At 38.3% G+C, this 16,568-nt stretch overlaps 1 protein-coding gene across 10 annotated transcripts in view; it reads right to left on the minus strand.

Moving 5' to 3' along the window:
- Positions 1 to 16,568, minus strand: part of LOC137240910 (uncharacterized) — a 190,587-nt gene that overhangs the window by 47,597 nt on the left and 126,422 nt on the right. For all 10 annotated transcript variants that reach the window (XM_067767865.1, XM_067767864.1, XM_067767863.1 and 7 more), the window contains 4 exons: positions 13,088 to 13,518; positions 7,249 to 7,393; positions 6,973 to 7,124; positions 259 to 575 (listed from right to left, as the gene is read on the minus strand). In XM_067767865.1, coding sequence (XP_067623966.1) covers positions 259 to 575; positions 6,973 to 7,124; positions 7,249 to 7,393; positions 13,088 to 13,518 — 1,045 coding nt within the window. The remainder of the gene's footprint in view (positions 1 to 258; positions 576 to 6,972; positions 7,125 to 7,248; positions 7,394 to 13,087; positions 13,519 to 16,568) is intronic.

The raw sequence follows: 16,568 nt of genomic DNA on the forward strand, positions 1-16,568 counted from the left end.
CACTTCTTTACATATTCCGGGCATAGTCACAAAAGTCATTAGATGGCATGCGTGTAACTTGGCTAAGTTTAACACAGCTTAATCTTAATACCTAAAATTTACGTTATTCGCAAAAAAAGTTTACTATCATTATTTGTGGTTAAGGGCACTGAAGGTGTGACAGTGCCGAAACCTTTTTTTTCGAACCAAATTTCGCCAGGCATTGTGGTAATCCACTCCAACATAAAACCTATAATTTCGAGTAATCTTCATACTTACCCTTGATCCACGCGGCAATGATGTCAAACTGCCAATTTGATTGTACTTGATCATCAAGCTGAGACGTTCCAATGACATGGATGTGCCTTGCTCTTTGGTAGCAGGTTCAGTAAGTTTCTCTGTTTCTCCATTTTCTATCGCTTCTACTTCCTCTTCGCAATCATCAATGTTGTGATCGAACTTACGTAGCCAAGCTAAATGAAGTAGACCATAAGCTATGCCACCGACCACAGCCAATAGGCCCATATAACGGAAAGCATCTCGGGTACCAAATTGACCAATAAGCAGGCCACCAGTAAAGGAGCCACTACCGCGACCTATAAGAAATGTTATTTATAAATCAAACACAGGAAATGTAACAAAGGTGTGTTGTAATATCATAATTTATAAAGGTGACTTTTGATATAGCTTTAAATAGAATCGATGTATATTTGATCGATTTGGAGACAAATCGGCTAAGGTTTTGTGACATCTTCAGAGTAATTTTAGGTTTTGAGAGAATATCATTCCAATATACATATGTACATCAATTATTCACCTTGTTGAAAAATCAACAAACCAAAATGAAGCCAAAATAAATTGGCAAAGACGTTGTTTCGAATATAGCCCCCACTGACCCTGAAAAAATTCTCCGAAGACTAAAGTAGGCAAAAGCCAAATACTCTTTGGATAGACAAGCATGAAATAACTTGAAAATCCCTTCTCATGCTCGATGCTTGTGCAGTAGAAAGGGCTTTTCAGCATATAAAGTCATACCACACAGACTCCCATGGGACAATAACACGTCAAAACTCAAATCACCATTGATAAATAAGGCTTGATGAATGCAATTATCACAACATTCTGCCACTTTCGCCCAGAATGATTTTCCCATCCCGCAATAGCTGGTATTCGTGCAGCGCTCTAACCCCATCTGCGCAAAAGGCGGTCAGCGTGTCTCCGAATAATCTACAGCTCTCTACTTCCGGTTCAACTGTGTAAATCAAGAGATCTGCCTGACAGATGTCTGTGCTGCTGCTAAAGGCCAGGAGTCAGATGCTCATAACCTTAAAATAGTTCAAAATTATTAAGAAGCGAACCCGATTTATTTCAGACCACCTCACTAAGGACATAAAGAGCTGATTGACAGCTAATTAGCCCACGGCCTCAACGGAGTATCTCCCTTTCACAGGTGGAAGTTATCGGCTCAATCGAACAGCTTTCGACGAAGTTGGCTCCACTCCACTCCACTCTGCATCAAATGATGTTTTTCTCTATGCTTGAGACTCAAAAAATTTGGGGAGTGTTGTAAAAGTGGCAACCCTTCACCAATTATGCGATCAAAGTGAAGTTATCTGAATCCTCTAGGGGATGACACAAATTGATGTTAAAAGCGTTAGTTCGAAATTGCAATCAAAGTAACTCTTTTTGTCATGAAGAGGTAGAGTCTGGATAAGTAAGAGTTAAATCTGCCAAAATATCCAGAGGAAGTGGAGGTAAAGAACATTCGTCTCCTTGGGGAGTCCATAGACCGCACTAGGCTCTTGGACGTAACCAGCAAAGATCCTTAACTGCTCGAAAGAGATTACACTGTCGAAGAATAAAGGCATGATGCAGTTATCCTTTTCACAATATATTTTGACAGTCTCAACTTTTTACTTTTCCGAAAAACTCAGCAAATTCTATCTCTTAATGTGGTGTTAACATCGATAACTTCGACAAGCACGGTGGTATAGAGCTGTGAGGTGCTGGCCTGAGAATTAGATTTTTTAAAGATATAGAGTTACTCCGGTACGTGAAATCGACTTTCGTTGGATGTCTGGAAATGATTCTAATCTTATCTAGTTTCCTGACGCTGCTTAACAACTATTTTAACCGAAGCTTCCGATATGTGTTTTGGACTTTGCCATATTAATAAACTGCACTCAAAAACAAGTAAGGAAGGTTAAGTTCGGGTGTAACCGAACATTACATACTCAGTTGAGAGCTATGGTGGCAACATAAGGGAAAATAACCATGTAGGAAAATGAACCGAGGGAAACCCTGGAATGTGTTTGTATGACATGCGTATCAAATGAAAGGCATTAAAGAGTGTTTTATGAGGGAGTGGGCCATAGTTCTATAGGTGGACGCCATTTAGGGATATAGCCATAAAGGTGGATCAGGGTTGACTCTAGAAAGCGTTTGTACGATATGGGTATCAAATGAAAGGTGTTAATGAGTATTTTAAAAGGGAGTGGGCCTTAGTTCTATAGGTGGACCCATTTTCGAGGTATCTCAATAAAGGTGGACCAGGGGTGACTCTAGACTTTGTTTGTACGATATGGGTATCAAATGAAAGGTGTTAATGAGTATTTTTAAAAGGGAGTGGGCCTTCGTTTATAGGTGTTCGCCTTTTCGAGATATCACCATAAAGATGGACAAGGTGTGACTCTAGAATGCGTTTGTACGATATGGGTATCAAATGAAAGGTGTTAATGAGTATTTTAAAAGGGAGCAATCCTTAGTTCCATAGGTGGACGCCGTTTCGAGATATCGCCATAAAGGTGGGCCAGGGGTGACTCTAGAATTCGTTTGTGCAATATGGGTATCAAACGAAAGGAGTTAATGAGTATTTTAAGAGGGAGTGGGCCTTAGTTCTATAGGTGGACGCATTTTCGAGGTATCTCAATAAAGGTGGACCAGGGGTGACTCTAGACTTTGTTTGTACGATATGGGTATCAAATGAAAGGTGTTAATGAGTATTTTTAAAAGGGAGTGGGCCTTCGTTTATAGGTGTTCGCCTTTTCGAGATATCGCCATAAAGATGGACAAGGTGTGACTCTAGAATGCGTTTGTACGATATGGGTATCAAATGAAAGGTGTTAATGAGTATTTTAAAAGGGAGCAATCCTTAGTTCCATAGGTGGACGCCGTTTCGAGATATCGCCATAAAGGTGGGCCAGGGGTGACTCTAGAATTCGTTTGTGCAATATGGGTATCAAACGAAAGGAATTAATGAGTATTTTAAGAGGGAGTGGGCCTTAGTTCTATAGGTGGACCCATTTTCGAGGTATCTCAATAAAGGTGGACCAGGGGTGACTCTAGACTTTGTTTGTACGATATGGGTATCAAATGAAAGGTGTTAATGAGTATTTTTAAAAGGGAGTGGGCCTTCGTTTATAGGTGTTCGCCTTTTCGAGATATCGCCATAAAGATGGACAAGGTGTGACTCTAGAATGCGTTTGTACGATATGGGTATCAAATGAAAGGTGTTAATGAGTATTTTAAAAGGGAGCAATCCTTAGTTCCATAGGTGGACGCCGTTTCGAGATATCGCCATAAAGGTTGGCCAGGGGTGACTCTAGAATTCGTTTGTGCAATATGGGTATCAAACGAAAGGAGCTAATGAGTATTTTAAGAGGGAGTGGGCATTTCTGGACCAGGGGTGACTCTAGATTTTGTTTGTACGATATGGGTATCAAATGAAAGGTGTTAATGAGTATTTTAAAAGGGAGCAATCCTTAGTTCCATAGGTGGACGCCGTTTCGAGATATCGCCATAAAGGTTGGCCAGGGGTGACTCTAGAATTCGTTTGTGCAATATGGGTATCAAACGAAAGGAGCTAATGAGTATTTTAAGAGGGAGTTGGCATTTCTGGACCAGGGGTGACTCTAGATTTTGTTTGTACGATATGGGTATCAAACGAAAGGAGTTAATGAGTATTTTAAGAGGGAGTGGGCCTTAGTTCTATAGGTGGACGCATTTTCGAGGTATCTCAATAAAGGTGGACCAGGGGTGACTCTAGACTTTGTTTGTACGATATGGGTATCAAATGAAAGGTGTTAATGAGTATTTTTAAAAGGGAGTGGGCCTTCGTTTATAGGTGTTCGCCTTTTCGAGATATCGCCATAAAGATGGACAAGATGTGACTCTAGAATGCGTTTGTACGATATGGGTATCAAATGGAAGATGTTAATGAGTATTTTAAAAGGGAGCAATCCTTAGTTCCATAGGTGGACGCCGTTTCGAGATATCGCCATAAAGGTTGGCCAGGGGTGACTCTAGAATTCGTTTGTGCAATATGGGTATCAAACGAAAGGAGCTAATGAGTATTTTAAGAGGGAGTGGGCATTTCTGGACCAGGGGTGACTCTAGATTTTGTTTGTACGATATGTGTATCAAATGAAAGGTGTTAATGAGTATTTTTAAAAGGGAGTGGGCCTTCGTTCTATAGGTGTTCGCCTTTTCGAAATATCGCCATAAAGGTGGACCAGGGGTGATTCTAGAATGAGTTTGTACGATATGGGTATCAAATTAAAGGTATTAATGAGAGTTTTAAAAGGGAGTGGTGGTAGTTGTATATGTGAAGGCGTTTTCCAGATATCGACCAAAATGTGGACCAGGGTGACCCAGAACATCATCTGTTGGATACCGCTAATTTATTTATATATGTAATACCTGCCAAGATTTTAAGGGTTTTTTATTTCGCCCTGCAGAACTTTTTCATTTTCTTCTTCTTAATATGATAGGTGTCACAACCATTTTATAAAGTTTTTTCTAAAGTTATATTTCGCGTCAATAAAACAATCCAATTACCTTACCATATTTCATCCCTTTTTTCGTATTTGGTATAGAATTATGGCATTTTTTTAATTTTTCGTAATTTTCGATATCGAAAAAGTGGGCGTGGTCATAGTCGGATTTCGTTCATTGTTCATACCAAGATAAAGTGAGTTCAGATAAGTACGTGAACTGAGTTTAGTAAAGATATATCGATTTTTGCTCAAGTTATCGTGTTAACGGCCATGCGGAAGGACAGACGGACGACTGTGTATAAAAACTGGACGTGACATCAAACCGATTTCGCCCGTTTTCACAGAAAACAGTTAACGCCATAAAATCTATGCACCTACCAAATTTCAAAAGGATTGGTTAATTTTTGTTCGACTTATGGCGTTAAAAGTATCCTAGACAAATTAAATGAAAAAGGGCGGAGCCACGCCCATTTTTAAATTTTCTTTTATTTTTGTATTTTGTTGCACCATATCATTACTGGAGTTGAATCTTGACATAATTTACTTATATACTGTAAAGATATTAAATTTTTTGTTAAAATTTTACTTTAAAAAAAATTTTTTTTTAAAAGTGGGCGTGGGCCTTCTCCGATTTTGCTAATTTTTATTAAGCGTACATATAGTAATAAGAGTAACGTTCCTGCCAAATTTCATCATGATATCTTCAACGACTGCCAAATTACAGCTTGCAAAAATTTTAAATTACCTTCTTTTAAAAGTGGGCGGTGCCACGCCCATTGTCCAAAATTTTACTAATTTTCTATTTTGCGTCATAAGTTGAACTCATCTACCAAGTTTCGTCGCTTTATCGGTCTTTTGTAATGAATTATCGCACTTTTTCGGTTTTTCGAAATTTTCGATATCGAAAAAGTGGGCGTGGTTATAGTCCGATATCGTTCATTTTAAATAGCGATCTGAGATGAGTGCTCAGGAAGCTACATACCAAATTTCATCAAGATAGCTCAAAATTTACTCAAGTTATCGTGTTAACGGTCGGACGGACGGACGGACGGACGGACATGGCTCAATCAAATTTTTTTTCGATCCTGATTATTTTGATATATTGAAGTCTATATCTATCTCGATTCCTTTATATATGTACAACCAACCGTTATCCAATCAAACTTAATATACTCTGTGAGCTCTGCTCAACTGAGTATAAAAAAAAACTACGAAAACCCAACTGTCACTTTAATTCCAATGCAAGTTAAAACTTGGTTAAGTTCAATAACGTCAATTGAAACTAATTCATTTTTGAAAGTGAATTAAAGTCAGTGATATTTATAGCAACTCGAAAGAAAATTTATGTCAAAATAATATGGGAACCAACATCGTTATTATTATTTAATACGCTTGCAAAAGAGAATTAAGGTCAACTGATGTTAACTCCATTGACATTATTGCACGTCCTTAGAGTATCAAAGTTACTCTTATCACTAAAAAGGGAGAGTTTTAGGGTCATGAGGAGTATTCTTACTAGACCCCACCTTCTCACACCACAACTTTTTAAATTCGGCCTGGTCAGTGACAGCAACTGTAGGAAGTACGGGATTCAAAAAGAACCAATCGAGCATGTTCATTTCTCGCATCCTGCGCACGTCAGTCTTAGACTCCAGCAATTCGTTGTGACAGAGATTTCATATCTAGAAGCAGCAAGTAGCATTATTCCTAGAAATGTTCTAGTATTAACCAAGGGTACGGAGCTATTTGTAACAAAAGTCCTAGTTTTTGATATGGTTTTTTAGGTTGGTCATTGAGCAAATTTCTGATAGTACCATGAACTCATTCAGATTATGTGAGCTCCTCACAGACTGGCCAATTCAACCTTACCCTACCAATGCACGCCACAGGAATATTAACAATTGAAAAACAATTTTTGATAGTATTTTCGGATTTTTTACAAACTGTATTAATTTTGGAGTGATTCCACACACTTTTTCTCTGGGTATGTCAAGCTGTGATATTCGTTCCTAAGTGCAACCCACTCTTCTGGAATAGTTCTTCCACTCAAACTCTATGAACATCAATTTATTTGAAAAAACTTTGAATCTAAATATTACTATGGGCTAATAATGAACTTTTTCAAAGAAAACCTTAGAAAGAAATTAATTTTTCCTTAATTTTGAATACATTGGAGCAAATCTCAAGACCCTCAAACCATCCCATAATCAACACTCACCTAAACTGAAATGTGCCATACCAAGTACACCAATTAATGTAGCCAAAAGACTTTTCGGTGCCAATATCGAACAATACGTAGCCGCTGCCACCCACATCAAATGGCATGAGAGTGCCTCCATAGCTTCAAAAGGAAAACACCACCAAGCATTTCTAGGGATATATGAAATGAACAAAGAAAATATATTAAAGAAAAAAATTATACAGAATTATGGTAATCAACATTTTGTGCAGTAGGAACAATAAAAATAACAAAAGCAACAAAAGCAATACTTACTCAATGAAAGAATAGCCCACTAAGCGGCCGGCATGTGAAAAGAATGCAATGATTATCAAATTAACATGTCCAAAGATACGTGTAATACGTTCAGCTCCATACAAAAATGGAATACTACTAACGGTACCAACAGTGATGGTAATGCCTGGAAAAATATGCACAAACTAAGTTAGAAAATCACACAAAAATACAGCAATATCTAAGAAAATGTAAGAAAAGAAAGCCAAGTTCGGATGGTGCAGCAAATTATATACCCAGGTAAGTGTTCTTTAAGTCAGCTTATAGTTTGTTTTTAGCGAACCGTTGAAATTTACAAAAATGCTGATGTATGGATCAGACAAGATAAGATCGACCCTGGCAATTCAACCGAGGATAATCGAATTTCGGGTATATATTAGGAATGGCGGTTGTTATTTCCAATGAAGATTTTCACTAGTACTTCACAGAGGTTACAGGTTATGGTTACGGATCAATTGCTGATAATTTTGGACATATTTTCCTATACAGCAAAATACAAACCGGGACTAGCTTAGGCTCAGAAAAATTAGGTGGCCGGTAAAAGGAAAGGGCAAATCACACTTGGATATAATTACAGCCTGTCATTCCAATTTATCAAATTGAGATACTGGCTTGCAATTTTGGGATAAGACGTTGCATTGTGTTTATAAAGTTCCGCATAAGGCAGACATCGACCCTAAATAAGTTCTTCGAAGAAACGCTGATATCCCAATTGTGTTATTGTTTGCTTTATGTTTGCAAAAACTTATAAGCCAAGTATAAAGTTCTGGAGTTGAGGTTATGAACCTCACCGAATAGACTGTCATTGGGCAGTTTACTGCCATTACTACATTCAACATGATGAGATTAGCTTAAGCAGCTCCGCTGGGTGCACACTCGAAGGCTGAGCTAACTACGACCTACTCGTTCAAATGCATGGAATTTACACGCAATAACTGCGAGCCCGCCTGGGTTGACGCTGCGTTGCACTGATAAGAGATTTTTCCGGCACATACATATATGCCTCTTGAAACCAAGTTATATTAAAAAGAAATGCAGGCGCGATAGCCTCTGAAAATATTTTAGACCGAGCTTCTATTCCAATTTGCGTCGTGCTCTTTTTTAATTTTTCCTACAAATTGACCTAAATTTTGTATGCCGAAGAACGGCGAAGTTTTCACCGAAAAGCTTTTTAAAGCAGAAATACACTCATAGTGCTTAACAAATCACTGAAGAGGGCGAACCCGCTGAAAAAAAAGTTTCTTTTGATTGAAAAAATTTGTTTCTAAAATGTTTATGTTGTTTTGTGATGCTCGTGTACCCAGGATTTTCGCTGTTGTAGGCGGAGCAGGCTACCACAACAGCATGGAGACCGCCAAGTTACAAGCTACATCTGATTACTTCATTTTTTTATGTCGTATATTTGATTGTAACATGATGTCCGCAGGGTGCATTTATTTTGATTTTTACTGATGGCCAAAAGACAAAACGTTCTCCGGAAAAAATTTCGGTTATGCAACAAGTAAGGAAGTCTAAGTTCGGGTGAAACCGAACATTACATACCCAGCTGTACACTTGAAATGCTGTTGTTGTTTGTTTTGTGTGCTTAATAGTGTTACAAAGCTGCACAATAATACATATACATATATATATGGTTCTATTCTGAACTAATATTTCTTCGAGTTATGGCTCCCGAAACATAAAAAAACTTTTGAGTCATAAAAGGGGCGGTGGCACGCCCATTTTTTTTTTAATTTGGAGTTGTTCCTATTTATTGTTATAAATCGACTTGGGAAATGATATAAAGCTCTTTTTGGCAAGGCTATGGCTTATTTTATTCGTCCGCGACCCTTTTAAAAATCTTGTATATAAAGGTGGGTTTGGTCCTTAATCGATTTCGTTAATTTTTCTTCAAAGCATTCCTTATAGTAAAGGTAACCCCTCTGCCGAATTTTGTTACTATTTTTGATTTATGATTAATAATATTTGTAAAATTGATTTTATCACAAGTGGGCGGTGCCACGCCCATTAAAAAAATTTTTTTCAAATTTTTATCAAGAGTCTCAATATCAGTCCACACGTCAAATTTCAACATTCTAGGTGTATTATTTACTAAATAATCAGCTTTTTGTGTGCTTCCATAATGTTATCTATATAAAAGTGGACGTGGTTAACATCCGATTTCACACATTTTCAATACCAATCTATTCTGGGTCCAGATGAGCTTGTGTACCAAATTTGGTGAAGATATCTCAATATGTACTCAAGTTATCGTGTTAACGGACAGACGGACGGACGGACGGACAGGGCTCAATCAAATTTTTTTTCGATACTGATGATTTTGATATATGGAAGTCTATATCTATGTCGATTCCTTTATACCTGTACAACCAACCGTTACCAAATCAAAGTTATAATACCCTATGTACAAGTACAGCTGGGTATAAAAAGAAAGTCGAAGACAAAAATTTCAAAGCGTTTGCCCAACAAGATGGGCCAATCTCATGAAGCGGTATCCACTTACATTGAACTTCAGCCAGCAATATTCGAAGCCTTTGAAGAGATAGCAAAAGGGAAAAACGGCAAAACTTCAACACAAGCTTATCGGTTTCAAGCTGCTATTTCTAGCGTGCAATTCTAAACGTTGCTGTTGTTGTTGTAGCGATAAGGACACTCCCGAAGGCCTTGGGGAATGTTATCGATGTTGATGGTCCTTTGCCGGATGCAGATCCGGTATGTTCCGGTAACAAGCAGAATAAAGGTACCAGCCCGACCACCTCGGGAAACGATTTGTTATGACCACATGAAACCTTCTAGGCCATACCGTCCTCCCACCCCTTGATCCATCAGGAGTTCGGGATTGCCAGGGCCTCAGCTGTTAATGAAACGGGATTCGCCACGGGTGAGGTTGACAATTGGGTTGGATAAGCTATATAATGCGCTGGCAACCCCTTGAGATGGTTGCGCTACACAAGAAACCACGCATCAGTAAAAAAAAAAATAAATAAATGTAAGGCGCGATAACCTCCGAAGAGATCTAAGGCAGAGCTTCTCTTCCAATTTGCGTCGTGCTCCTCTTGATTTTCCCTACAAATTGACGTATGTCCCACGTGTTTTATGCCGACTCCGAACGGCATCTGCAAGCCAGATGAGAATTTCACTGAGAACCTTTCATGGCAGAAATGCACCCGGAGCGCTTGCTAAACACTGCCGAGGGGCGACCCCGCTTAGAAAAATTTTCTTCTAATTGAAAAACCTTATTTCTAAAATTTTGATGTTGCTTTGCCCGGGGTGTGAACCCAGGGCATACGGTGTGGTAAGCGGAGAACACTACCATCACACCACGGTGGCCGCAATTAAATAGATGCAACGTTCATACTGAGAGCGTCGAAGATTATTATAGAATCGCATTCTATATTCCATTCCTTGATGCATTCATAACACATATCAAGAGCCGTTACATGAAACACCAACTAATTTTCGAAAATTTCGGTGTTTTGTTCCCCAACGCTGAAAAATGCAATAAACTGCATGAATTTTATGAAAGTGTTGTTAATTTTTCCAAACCCGAGTTTGAAATGGAAGTCAAAATGTGAGGAAGGCGGGTCGATGGTCAGAATTTTAAAAACGTGTTTGATGCGCTTGAGGTTAGTACAATTTTGATGATTACATACAAAATTTGTATGCTATATTTCTTATTTATCATATCTTTTCAGATGGTGAATCCAAATGCTTTCGAACATGTCAAATAAGATATTGCGCATATTAGCCGTTCTACCAGTTTCGACAGCAACACCAGAACGCACATTTTCTGCCCTCAAAAGGTTAAAATCATACTTGCGGACTAGGTACAATCAGTCAAGACCGTTTGAATGGAATATCTATATTGATACACAACTTTCTGTAAACGAAGTACTAGAAGAGTTTTTCAAAAAGCTTAGGCGATTGTTGGGAAATAGTTATGGGAAAAACTTGTTTCTTTAAGCTGTATGTGTTTAAAGCTTGAATATGCAGGCATATTTTACTGACCGATTTCGGCTGTGAACCAATTTTCATGTCATAAAAAGGGTACGAAAATACCTCACTTCTACACCTTCTTTTTCACCCGAACCCGAAAACCCGAAAACCCTCCTCGTAAATCCGTCACTAGCAGCACCAGTATGGCACGGATCTAAACTGGTACACCAAAAATATATACTAGCAGTCTACCGCATTAGTGCTATACGAATAGCATCTGCTTATCGGACGGTGTCCGACGACATGATCCATGTTTTATAAAATCCCAGTTGATATACTCTCAGGTGAAATGGCCGATCTGTATGGTATTAGAATCAGCCGACCATCTAAAGATGGTAAGAAAAGCGCAAGATCACGAGCAATAGTTAGGTGGCAAGAACGGTGGGAAGAATCGAGAAAAGGGCGCTGGACCGTCATGCTAGTAAGGAGTATAACGGAATGGTACGAGCGAAAACACGGCGAACTAAATTACTACCTCACACTATCACTATTGAGCGGGCACGGCGGCTTCAAGGAATATCTACATAAGTTTGGGATAGAGGAGGATCCTTTCTGTCTACACAGTCCTTCCGAATTGGAAAGCGCAGAACAATAAATATTTCTCTGCCTACGTTTTCACGGCGAAAGACCCTCTGTACACAGAGTTTTTGGATAGGAGTCTTCCATTAGGAGAAATGCGCACTACGAAGTAGTGGCGACTAAATCGCCCTTTTCCTCATGACGTTATGCCTAACGGCAGCCCACGGGGTGCATACACATGAGCAGGGTTAGAATGATTTCATTGGGCCATTTGATAGAAGTGCGCTACCCCAACGTCCAATAAAAAAAAGCCTTTCTTCCGAGCTCATCATCCACTTCTTGTCCTTGACACTTTCATTAACAGGAACCCAGATGCAGCCTGGCTTTCAGAGAAGAGAGATCACTCCCCGAAAAACTTAGGGAGTGTTACGCATACATATCTCAACAAAGAAGCGACTGACGTGACTTGTTGGGCGGCCATTGTCATTTAAACGATTTAGCTTCTGCTAAGTAAGTTAGTAAAGTGAGATTGTAGTGCTCCTAAGGAGTTTCTCCTTATACTATAGGCGTTAATCCAGTACTGATATTCCAGCGTAGAAAGCAACTTAGAGTGGAAGTCAAATGTGGGGGCTTACCTCAGGCAAAAAAAAAGTGGGTGGGTTTTTCTTCCTTGAGAAGAAGAGAGGAGTCTTCTCTGTAAAAAAGAACTAGGTCCATCATACAAGGAGCCTATAAACTCCTCCTGACAATTATAGGCAAACGTTCAGCGTAGGTCAAAACCTGTTACTCCTTTATACAACGTTTCAGGGAAGATCTTTCACGAAGAAGAGAGTACGCAATACTTTCCTTTCTCCTTCCTTCTCCAGCTTCCACAATAATATGGCACCTACTCGGTACTTTTTTAGGAATGCTAAGGAATATATTTTTAATAAATGATTTCCTAGTTATCTTGAAATCATTTCGGGACTAGTTCAATCATGTGGCCATTTATTAAAAGAGAACCATATTTAACTGTGTTCCTTAACAATATTAAGTATATGGACAAACACATATTCCGTGTACCTGCACCGCTGGGTATAAAAATAATACAAGTAAATATATTCAAGCACGCATGTGGAATCCCTACGAAGTTAACAAAAGAAGTTGATTGTAATTACATTTCCATTTGATTAGATGCCAGATTCAAATCAAGTAAATAAGAAAATCATAACAACGCCAACAAAGGTGTCACATTCTTACATCATCTCAACAACCAACTGCTATCGTTATTTCACTTTTACACATACATACAAACAAATATACTTACCAAGTAAATAATTCGGTGCACCCAATTCTTTAAGGTAAAGAAAGAGAAAACTCTCAATGAAACCCCAAAAATTGCCCAAAATGAAAAGAAAGAATATGAATGTAATAACATGCGGCAACTTAAGTAGATTCCATAAATCGCGAAAAACGTTATCCGCTGGCAATTTATCGCCTAAAGGCATCATCAATACTGATAGCGTGGAAATGACCAATAACAAATCGTAGGTGTAAAAAGCGGCTGAGTAGTCTGTATAGCCGAGGCCACGCGATGAATAATCAATCATTATGCCGGTAATTGGTGAAAAGATAGCCATTCCAATACTGGAGAACAACCTTTCACGTCCAAAATCACCACCATATTTCTCTATCATTGTTAGGGCAATGGGATCCATGATGGTGACACCAGCTGACAGCATTGTTGTTGCGAGGAATCTATTTAAACAGAGAGCAAAAAATAAAAAGAGGAAGAGAAAAACGAATATAATATTAAGTAAATGAAGATAATTTTATTAGCAGGGAAATTAATAAGTGCTGGTATCTTATTATATACACTAGGGTGTGTGGTTTTTTTTTTTTTTTTTTTTTTTTTTGAAGTGAATTTTTATTAATTTAATTGGAAATCTGATAAATTTTCACAAAACTGGAATTAAATAAAACTATTCTAGGAGCCAGTCTCTCGGAAGAATTTATTGATAAAACATGTAAGGAAGGCTAAGTTCGGGTTTAACCGAACATTTCATACTCAGCTGCCAAATTACAGGTTGCAAAACTTTTAAATGACCTTCTTTTAAAAGTGGGCGGTGGCACTCCCATTGTCCAAAATTTTACAAATGTTTTATTCTGTGTCATAAGGTCAACCCACCTACCAAGTTTCATTGCTTTATTCGTCTTTTGTAATGAATTATCGCACTTTTTCTGTTTTTCAAAAATTTTCGATATCGAAAAAGTGATCGTGGTTATAATCCGATTTCGTTCATTTTAAATAGCGATCTGAGATCAGTTCCCAGGAACTTACATATCAAATTTCATTAAGATACCTCACAATTTACTCAAGTTATCGTTGTTTACGGACAGAGGAACGGACGGACATGGCTAAATGAATTTCTTGTTTCGCCCAGATCATTTTTATATATAGAAGTCCATATCTCTCTCGATTGGTTTATGCTGTTACATGGTACCGTTATGCGAACATTACTCTGTGAGCTCTGCTCAGCTGAGTATAACAATATTTTTTTAGGACGTGTTGTTCAGTGGGAGCTCAAACTACAGCTCGGTAAATGACTCTTACCAAATAACTATCGGCTTGCTAGGAAAAAGTTGTGGGTTTGCTATCGGAAATTTTATCGATTATTTATCCAAAACTTTCGATATATTATTGTATCGATATGTTATCGTAAAAGTTGCAATGTATTTCGAAGAGTTATCGATATGTTATTGAAGTGTTACCAATTTATTACCGCCGTGTTATCGATTTGTTGTTGACGACTTATTGGTTTATTATGAAACAGATACCGATAAAACTTCGATTTAAAATGTATGACTCATCTATAACTTGTCGCTAGGAAGTCCGAAAGAAACCAATAAGAAACCGGTAACCTAGAGATAACAAACATATAACTCGAAGATAATTCGATAATAAGCCGAATAATAAGAGCAAAACTTGTCGCTATCGGTTGTTAGCGATAACAAACCGACGAAGCTTTTCTCAAAAATCAAAAAATGTGTATTTCTGGTAAATTAACCGCTGTTGCAGTTTGACTCAACCCCTGAGCGAGCTCTATTTATCTTAAAAACATTAAATTTCTGGATATGCACCTGCATGTTTACATATAAAATTTCATTAATACTTCGTACTCACGCCTTTTTGTTACTGACAGTTTAGTCTTCAGCTAAGGTTAACTTCCCTTTAACCAATTTGGACATTTAGATAAAATTTGACAGCTAATCTTAGTTTACACAGTCAAAGTGGCAGGGTTTAACTCTATTTAATTCAAACATATATGAGTTGACCCTGTCAAAATCTAGTATTTTTCATTTAATTCCAATTTTTTTTTCTCTAAATATAACGCATCAGATTTTGTGAAAGCACAAAACAATAAAAAAAAAATAATAAATGTAAGACGCGATAACCTCCGAAGAGATCTAAGGCCGAGCTTCTCTTCCAATTTGCGTCGTGCTCCTCTTGATTTTCGCTACAAATTGGCCGGACGGGACCTACATGTTTTATGCCGACTCCGAACGGCATCTGCAAGGCAGATGAGTTTTCACTGAGAGCTTTTCATGGCAGAAATACACCCGGAGCGCTTGCCAAACACTGCCGAGGGGCGACCCCGCTTAGAAAATTTTCTTCTAATTTAAAAACCTTATTTCTAAAATGTTGATGTCGCTTTGTCCGGGGAGCGAACCCAGGGCATACGGTGTGGTAGGCGGAGCACGCTACCCTCACACCACGCTGGCCGCTTTCCTGAATATGAAACAGCCTAATATGTGCACATTTGTACGTAAATATATGTATGTGTGGTAGACACAACCTGCGAAATTAATTTGTGATTAATAGGAAATTTACTAACAAATGTCAATTAATTAGTTGAGTTGTTGTGGCATCATCTCATCCGACTCAGCTGTCACCTCCAGTCATGAAGTACAATTAGATAGAGCCAGGAATAGAATAAAATATTGGTTGAAATACTTTTTTACACTAGCGAGATTCCCGACATGTTACACATATTATGATGACATCAAAAGGAATTAACGGTAGTTTAAGGATATGTTCCAATAGAGTGGAACAACATTGGCATTGGACCCTCATGAAACATTTGATTTCGCCGTAAGGACGTTTCGCATCCAGATCGAATGTAACGCAGGGCTGAGATATAATATATTATCAATATGCGTTTATTCGATAGATGGTTATGAGCTTCAATTACGGATTTTAATACGTGCATACGTCTTTCTCAAAATATTACTGTCAAATATATTTTTTGTTGAAGAGTCCTGCCCTTTGGTCATATACGGAGTTGAATGCTCCCATATTGAGTGAGTAAAGGATTTTCAAAGGTACTTGAAATGTCATAGTGTTGTTAAAAAAACTGTAGTGACTCCCATCAACCGTTTAAATGGTTAAGCGCCAATTAAGCAAGCAAGAAAGGCTCCCATGAAGTGTACTGTGAAAGTCTTGAATAGAAATCGTGAGGCATACACTCGGAAGGCATGCCTATGTCCAACTTCTATTACGATATCTAAAGGAATGAAAAGTCATTGTATTATTCAGCTCTTACCGCTCAGATAAATCGGTTAGTCTCGATGGTAAATACGACTTTGGCAGTTCCTCACTTGACCGTGTGTATAAAGATCTTCCTACAAATTGATTGGACTTGAACTTTTTAGCAACATAATGAATTTTTTAACTGCATATATATGGTGACTTTGACCCCTAACTGCCTCTGAACTTCTGGCGCCGAGGATGGCTAGGGCCTAGCTTT

The sequence above is a fragment of the Eurosta solidaginis genome, chromosome 2 (assembly GCF_040869045.1).
Source record: "Eurosta solidaginis isolate ZX-2024a chromosome 2, ASM4086904v1, whole genome shotgun sequence".
Taxonomy (NCBI): Eukaryota; Metazoa; Arthropoda; class Insecta; order Diptera; family Tephritidae; genus Eurosta; species Eurosta solidaginis.